The 8139-nt window shown below is 43.1% G+C and overlaps 1 protein-coding gene across 1 annotated transcript in view; it reads right to left on the bottom strand.

The window, feature by feature from the left end:
• ASH1L (ASH1 like histone lysine methyltransferase) overlaps positions 1–8139 on the bottom strand; it is a 106031-nt gene that overhangs the window by 38215 nt on the left and 59677 nt on the right. Inside the window, 2 exon segments of the mRNA XM_023534302.1 lie at positions 5072–5166; positions 7590–7769. Of these exon segments, the coding sequence (XP_023390070.1) occupies positions 5072–5166; positions 7590–7769 (275 nt within the window).

Genomic DNA, 8139 nt, shown 5'->3' with positions numbered 1-8139 from the left:
ACAACAACGTAAATGTCAATGCCACTGAATCTTACACTTCAAAATGGTCACAATTCAAATGTTAAGTTACATACATTTTACCGAAAGTTAAAAAAGTTGATAACGTAATATACTAAAGCCACTGTACACTTTAAATTGTAGGATATGTGAATTATGCCTCAATAATTTCTTAAAAACATATGTCAATGTTAAAATGTTTTGCTTTATCCATTAAAAAATTACCTAGAAGACGCAAAGGGAGAAAGACTATTGTATATGTCCATATTTTTGCTCCCTGTACTTTTCCCCACCTTCCTGATGTCCTAAGGCTCCTTACTGCTTTTCGGTTTAGAGAACTTCCCCGACCCGCAGGGTGAGTCTGCTGGAGGCAAACTTAGTTATTCTTCGTCTTCAGATGCTTTGATTCTCTATTAATTCCCGAAGGATATTTTCGCTGGGTATAGGATTCTGCTTCGACAGTTCTTCTCTCAGTATTTGAAAAATGTGCCGCTTCCATGGATTCAGATGAAAAATTTACTGTCGTTTGAATTTACCCCTGTAGGAAAGGAGTCATTTCTCTCATTGTTTTAAAACTGTTTTGTCCCTAGTATGCGGCGGTTCGATTATAAAGTGTGCTGGGATGGATTTCCGTGCGTATACTCCGTCTGGGCTCACTCATCTTCTCGAATTAGTAGGTTTACGTCTTCTCCCAAATCTGGGAGGTTCTCAGCCATCCATCTCCATCTCCTCTTCTTCCTTCGGAACACTGAGGATACGATTTTAGCTCTTTTGTTACGGCCTCACGGCCTCTGATTTTTTTTTTTTTTATATCTATTTTCTCTTTTGTTCAGATTGAGTAACATTTCAGCACCTAGTCACCGATTCCTCCTGTTTCCCCTTCATTCTGTCAATTCTATTCCTGAGCTTATTCTTTCAGTTACTGCATCTTTCAATTCTAAAATTTCTCTTTGGTTTTTCTTTAAATCTTCTATTCTAAAAGCTGAGGCTTTTCTGTTTTTTCACATTTCAAGCATAATTACTTGAAGTTTTTAAATCATAACTGCTTTAAAATCATTGTCAGATTTTAATGCCTCGGTGTTGGCAAATGTTAACTGCCTTTTCAATTCAGTTTGAGATCTCCCTGGTTCTTGGTGTGAAATGTAATATTCAACTCAAACCCGGCCATTTTTGTATTAGAAGATTCTGAATTTTATAAAGGCTTTTATTCTTTTTCCAAAACTGCTCCGCCAGACAGAGGGAGAAGGCTGCGGCGTTGCCAGCTGGCGTTCCTCACTCAGCCTCCACTGAAGCTGAAGCGCTGACAGGCTGGGGGAGGCTCCTTGCTGCGGCGGGGGGACCGTGGGGGGAGCCACGCTACGACTGGGCGACGGTAAGACCCCTGACTCTTTGCTAGAGCTCCTCTGAGATGCCTGATCAAAACAACTTAATTGTAATATGCATTTTCAAGTCAACAGCTTTATCGAGGCTTAAGTCACATGCCATGAAATTCCCTCCTTTACGTACAGTATTCAATGGGCTTTAATATACAGAGCTGTGCAATCATCACCACTGTGATGGTTAATTTAATGTGTCAACTTGGTTAGGTTACAGTACCCAGACATTTGGTCCAACATTATTCTACACGTGTCTGTAAAGGTATTTTTTAGGTGAGATTAACATTTAAATCGACAGATCTGAGTAAAGCAGATTATCTTCGGCAATGTGGGTGGCATTCACCCCATCGGTTGAGCGCCTTAACAGAAGAAAGACGGACCTCCCCGGAGGGGGCCGAGTCAGCAGAACGCCTTTCGACGTCTTCAGCTGCAGCGTCGACTCTTCCCTTGGTCGCCATGCTGCCGGCCTACCCTGCAGACTGGGGACGCGCCAGCATCCACAACTGGCGCGAGTCAAGTAACATAAACCTCTCTCTGTCCCTGTCTTACTGGAGACCTGATGTAATCACCATCTCAACATTTTCGTCATCCCCAAAAGAAACCCTGTGTCCATTAACAGTCACTCCTCACTGTCCCTCATCCCCAGTCCCTGGAAACCTCAACCTAGTTTGTGCTTCTATGTACTTTCCTGTCCCGCACATTTCACACACGTGGAATCACAGAACAGTGGCGTCCTGTGACTGTCTTCTTTCGCAGGGCACAACGGACTCACGGTCCATCGTGCTGCTGCCCATCTCCGTATTCTGGTTCCTGCCAGCAACGTTCCCGCCTGTGGATACGCGGCCTTCTGCTGTTCCGTTCACCTGCCGACGGGGACTGGGGCTGCTTCTCCCTTTTGGCAGGAACTGAAACTGCCACTATGAACATGTGTGTCTAAGTTTCGGATGGATGACATTCTCATTTCTCTGGGGTACATACCTGATGGCAGATGTGCTGGGTCACATGGTAATTCTCTAATTCTTTGAAGACCTTCTGAAACGTCTTCCAAACAGGTTTATGCCACTTCGCATTCTCACTAGCGCAGCATGAGGGTTCCAATTTCATGACATCCTCGTTAACCCCTTAATTAAAACTGTCCTAGTGGGTGCGAAGTGGCGCCTCGTTATGGTTTTGTCCTTCCGTCTCCCGAATGACCATGATGTGGCACCTTTTTTCACGTGCTTATTGGCCATCTGCGTATCTTTTTTGGAGAAATGTTTATTCAAAGAGTTTACCCATTTAAAAATTGTGTTGTCTTTTTATTGTTGAGTTACAATGGTTTTCTATCTGTATGGATTTTTGGATACAAGTCTCTTACTTGATGTATGATTTTCAAACATTTTTCCCATTCTGTGAGTGGTTGTTTCAGTTTCTTGATGGTGTTCTTCAAAGCACAAAAGTTTTAAATATCGATGAAGTCCAATTTGTCTCTTTTTCCTTTTGGTGCACATGACTTTGGTGTCGCATCTAAGAAATTACTGCCTAATCCAAGGTCACGAAGGTTTACTCCTTTGTTTTTTTCTCGGAGGTTTATGGTTTTAACTCTGGTATTTAGGTCCATGATCCATTTTAAGTTAATTTTGTACGTGGTGAGGCTGGAGACTCACTTCACCCTTTTGTATGCCCACATGCAGTTATCACAGAACCATCGAAAAGATCACGCTTTCCTCGTTGAACTGTTGTGGCACGCTTGCCAAAAATCGACTGACCATAAATTTAAGGGTATAAATACACATTTTGATAAAGAAATATTCTTCATTGAAAAAATAAAATTTTACTTGAAATGCAGTTCTCTAATGAGATAAAGAAACCTGGTTTCATTAAACAGTTAAAAATATTACTTTCTATTTACGGAATCTGACCCCATTAATGTAAGATGCATTTTTACTTTGCTTACACAACTGTTCACAGAACTAAGACTGTAGAGACGGAAACGAACCTAAGTCTGACTGACTCAAAGTCGTGCTTGTCGTTGACGTGACGAAGTGACCTGGCTGAACCCTGCCCTACTCTAATTATAAAATATTTGAAAATCAAAAATTGCACTGTCAGGAAAAAAATTCTATGCTGCAACATCTTGATTTTAAGCCCTGTTTAACAGGGGAAAAAAGACACACTACTTAGATAGGGTTTCCATTAGTTATTCATTTTGCAAACCACTGAATACAAATAAGTGTCCCTGAGAGCTAACCTGGGAACTTAGAGATAAAATCTTTATTTAGATTAAGGGATTTCCATTCTGGACCTCTTAACCACTATTCGTGCAAGAGATGTGACAGAAATATTGGCTCACCGTTATTCTCCGTTTTCGCTTGGGTTAGAACGGACTCCTTCATCCCCTTAAAGAGTGAGACCTTCGCCCGAGACCTAAGCCAATTTCCCATCCGAGACAAAACCAGTAAGACCAAAATGGTCATGTTTTCCTTCAATGGGACTTTGAAATGACTTATTTTCAAAGCTTACTTATCATTAGTAGGTTCTAGGAAATAGCTAAATCTGCTGAGAATCTGCTTCCATTGCTGTGACTTCACTGGTAAAAACAAAAGGCTTTTTCAAAAGAACTTTGGCATTAAGCCCGGAGAGCATGGAACTTACAGCTTACCTTTGTTCCACAATCGGGAAAACGATTTTAAAGAAAATGCTATTTACGCTGATGCTGACGTTAAGCTCACCCTTAAAGGAGAAGAAACGAGGGCGTCACGGGGAGGGAGGGTGCAGGCGATGTGAACACTTAGCACAACGCCCTCTGGTGGCAAGAGCATGGGCTGCCCAGGGTCCGAAGGGAGACCCGCACCGCCTGACGCGTGACTGAGGGACAGGCGGGGACGAATACATGCGGAGCGACGGGGCAGGCAGGGGCCAGATGGTTCTTAATGTCAGGCTAAGGAGTCTGTGGCCGACCTGACGGCAGGCCGCGGAAAGGTTTTTAAGTGTGACCTGGTGTAAGTCAAACACCCTTTCTCTCTGGCTGTCTGGAGAGCGGACGGGAGGGGACAAGGATGGAGGCGCAGAGGTGGGCTGGGAGGCCAGTGCTGCAGCCTGTGCCGAGGCTAACGGCGTCGCGGGTCTGAAGGGCGGCAACAGAATCTGGAGAGAGGATACGTTTCAAGGATGCAAATGACAGAACCTGGACATGGACAGGGTGAGGGTTAAAGGGAGGAGTCTAGGATGGCTTCTAGGGACCTTTTACATATCTGACAAGCTTCACGGCAGGAGCCCAGGAGGTACCAGTCCCCAAACACTAGACGTTCCCTCTAAAAATCAACAGAAAGATAAAGCTTGCTCTGTTTTCAAGCAGATAAATGACCAGAAAAACGAGCGGGCCTTGTCCCTTTTAATACACATCCATAAATCATCTCCCTCCTTGTGGACACGGAAAAAGCCGGAAACGGAACGGATGAACGGCTGGGTCTTCCTGGATGACATCCTTAGGGAATCAAACGCTACAGATAGGTGGTGTTCATCAAAAGATTTACATCATTTTGCCCCCTAGACAGCAAAGAGTTTGCAGAATTCTTCAGGGTGAGTGTAAATGTTAAAAGAAAGAGCTCAACCCCACTGAAGATACCGAGAGAACAACAAGAACACGAAGGACGCTTCGCCCCAGCGCAAGAAACAGCCTGTGTCCTGAGCGGCGCGCCGCGCGGACCGACACTCACCGACATGGATGGGCGCGGGGAACAGCCCGTAGTCGTGCTCTCCCGGACAGTATTCCAGCTTCTCTTTCTTTAGCTGGATCAGTCGGCTCTTTGGGCTACGATCAGAAAAGAATGAAAAACAGTCAGAGGCGCCGAAACTGCCTCTTGTAGTTAATTACAGAAAACAGGTCCCTCTGTCGAGAGTCTCTGTTTTAACCGTGGCTTAAATCTTAAATGTATGTTTGGGGGAGACAGATGCTAAGGACTTTCAGATTTTTAAAAATCTGCATTTCTGGAAAAACCTTTTAGAAATTACACATAAGAAAGAGCCTTGTCTGCATTCACCAATGGTTTTGCAAAAGAAACCTCAATTTCAGATTTGATAGAACGATGACCTTGTGTCTGGTTAACAATTCATAAAGCACTTTCACACGTACTCGTTTATATCCATCCCGTGACGTAGGTAAGAGGAAATGTTAGCTCTAGTTTACAGATTTGAAAACAGATGCTCTATGAGGTTAAGTGACTTATCTTGATTTTAGTAGCTGGCAAGGACATTTAAGATAGAAACCTCAGTGTCTTGCTCGACTCCTACTCACGCACTATTCTTTCTTTTATCCCACGATGTTCCTGCAGGCTTACCTCTTTCATTCATTTACTGATTTGTGTCCCTAATGTTTGGTATGAGACAGTCTCAAGAGATTTCACAAGCACATAATAGATGGGGGGAAAAAAGAAGGAAAAAAGAAAAAAGGAAATGAGAAAAAAGAGAGGAGAGAAAAAGGCTCCAGGAGAGAGGGCCTCATTTAGTCTATTCTAACTTGATTTTGGCTTAAAGTTCTGGTAAGTAAGGCAAGGCTGATATATTTCTTTTCTCTATGAACGACAACACGCTGCCTTTAAAAACAAAAGTCTAACTCTGCTATATCTTTGCAGATGAGAAAATCTGAGGCCCAGAGAAGGCAGGTACTTGTAGACCCTAAAGTTCTTAAACCTGAAGACTGTTCTTTCTAGTGGGTCATTCGGTTATGTACTCGGCAGGTACGGACACTCAGGAAGTCCAGGTCATGTTCTGTGCTAAGAAACAGTGGTGAAGGAGACGGGTCACACTCTACTTGGGTATCCAAACAATAAGGAGATAAGAAAAACAAAAAAAATCAGAAAACTGATAAATGCTAGGCAATAATTAAAATGTGACGAAGAGAGAATCATTTGGGAAGGTTTTTCGAAGGAAGTGACATTAAGCTAAGACGTAAATGTCACTGAGATATCAGTCATGAGAGGATCTGGGAAATGGAGAGAGAGCAGGTAGAGGAATCGGAATGAGACTGGAAATGAGAAGCAACGGAAGTGGCCGCAGTGGCCCAGACGGAGTCAGAAACCAGGTCACATGAAGTTTTTAAAGCAGTGGTAAGGAGTTTGGGAAACGGTCACAAAGGAAGATACTAGATTGTTCTACTCAGATCTAAAGACCACCCTTACCTTTAAAAACTTACTTAAAATAATGATTGTGAACAGAGAGATGAAAATTTTAACCCGAGTTATATTTTTTCCTCATCAAAGTTAAATACATAGATCAAGACAACTATGGTGTTTGGAACCAAGCACTCTACGAACGAAAATTTGGTCTATACTTTATTAGATACAAGATTTACACAAGCTAATTAAATGGAGAACAGAAAAGTTTTAATTGAGCTAAAACAGGAACAAGAATTGTCAGTGTCTTCACTTTCTATAATGGTTTCATTCTCGGAGCAATTTTTGGTTAAATCTTTACAGATGATTGACAAAGGACTCTACTTCCATTCATTATATTATTGGTAATTATGACAAGTTAACCAAAGCTGTTCACTCTTATCATCTAAAGGTGGTTTCTGATTTTTTTCATACAATTAATCGTCTAAAAAGCCACAGCTACAAGCAAAAACAGATACTGCCAGAAGAAACAGCAAAATGGCCTCGGTAAGAGACGATCAGTTATGTACCAGAAATGCCCTCCTCCACCTTGCAAACTACAGCTGCATCTCTAAAACCCAACTCAACATTCTATGGAAGACTTCTTACTCAGTGATACAGCTAGTCCATATCTCTTTGGGGCTTTAAAACTTCTCAGAGTGCTTTTCAAGCTGTACTTTCCCCAAGAGAATATGAGGATTTTAAAAGTAAGGAATATTTTATTCATCTGGCAAAGTGCTTGGAACAGAGAAAGCATTCAATTAGTTAACGAGGAATGAACTGCTGAAAATCGTCAGGATCATTTTAGATACAGGTATAATGCCATTTTTCTTATTTTTAATCAACAAAGAGCACCGTCAGAATCCAAACCACACAAACGTCATCCCGAAAGACAGAAGGAAGATCACGGAAGACGTATGAGCCCCGAACGACACGGCGCTGTATGGCGACGGCCGTGAGGTGTCTGTGGTGCATTCGTACCTGCACACACCACATTCGCATTACGCTCTTTGCCGGAGTGTTTTGCAAACATGAAAGAACAGCAGGGCTTCAGACATGCCAGCTGGCAGGTCCTGTTACTTACTCGGTAGTTTTGTAAACGTCAGAATACAGCCCCGCTTTCTGATACTTCTTCTTCGGGGGACGTGGGGCCTTCTTTTCCCTCGGGAGGAGCGAGAGCACAGGCTGCAAGGTGCTTTCCGGCTCGGGAGGTTTGCCTGGGGTTTCAGGAGGACTGGGAATCTCGACCGCTGCTTCGGCGAAGCTGCAAAGAGAAGTGTAAAGATAATTTATGGTGAAAAAATATTTTCCTACAAATGGTTGTCTATTTAAAAAAAATAACAGCCATTAATAAGAGATATGGAGACTTCGTCATCTGGGCATGCTGGAGTAACAGACTCGTCCTCCTGACAGAAACTAACGGTAATACCGTAAACTACTATGAACCTGGAGAAAGTTTATGACACAATTATGAGACACTGGACGACGGTTAGCGCAGCACTGTGATTCCTCAGAAAACTGGAAAAAAAAAGGCGGGCGAGAGGCGAGTCCTCCGTCCCGTGGCCTTTTAAGAGAAAGGCGGTGGCAACGGAGTAGAACCGAGGAAGGGAATGCGCGAGCGGGCGAGGCGGAGC

The sequence above is a fragment of the Pteropus vampyrus genome, unplaced genomic scaffold (assembly GCF_000151845.1).
Source record: "Pteropus vampyrus isolate Shadow unplaced genomic scaffold, Pvam_2.0 Scaffold124, whole genome shotgun sequence".
In the NCBI taxonomy this organism is placed as follows: domain Eukaryota; kingdom Metazoa; phylum Chordata; class Mammalia; order Chiroptera; family Pteropodidae; genus Pteropus; species Pteropus vampyrus.
Note: the sequence above shows the minus strand (reverse complement) of the source record. Positions and strands in the feature narration are given on the sequence as shown.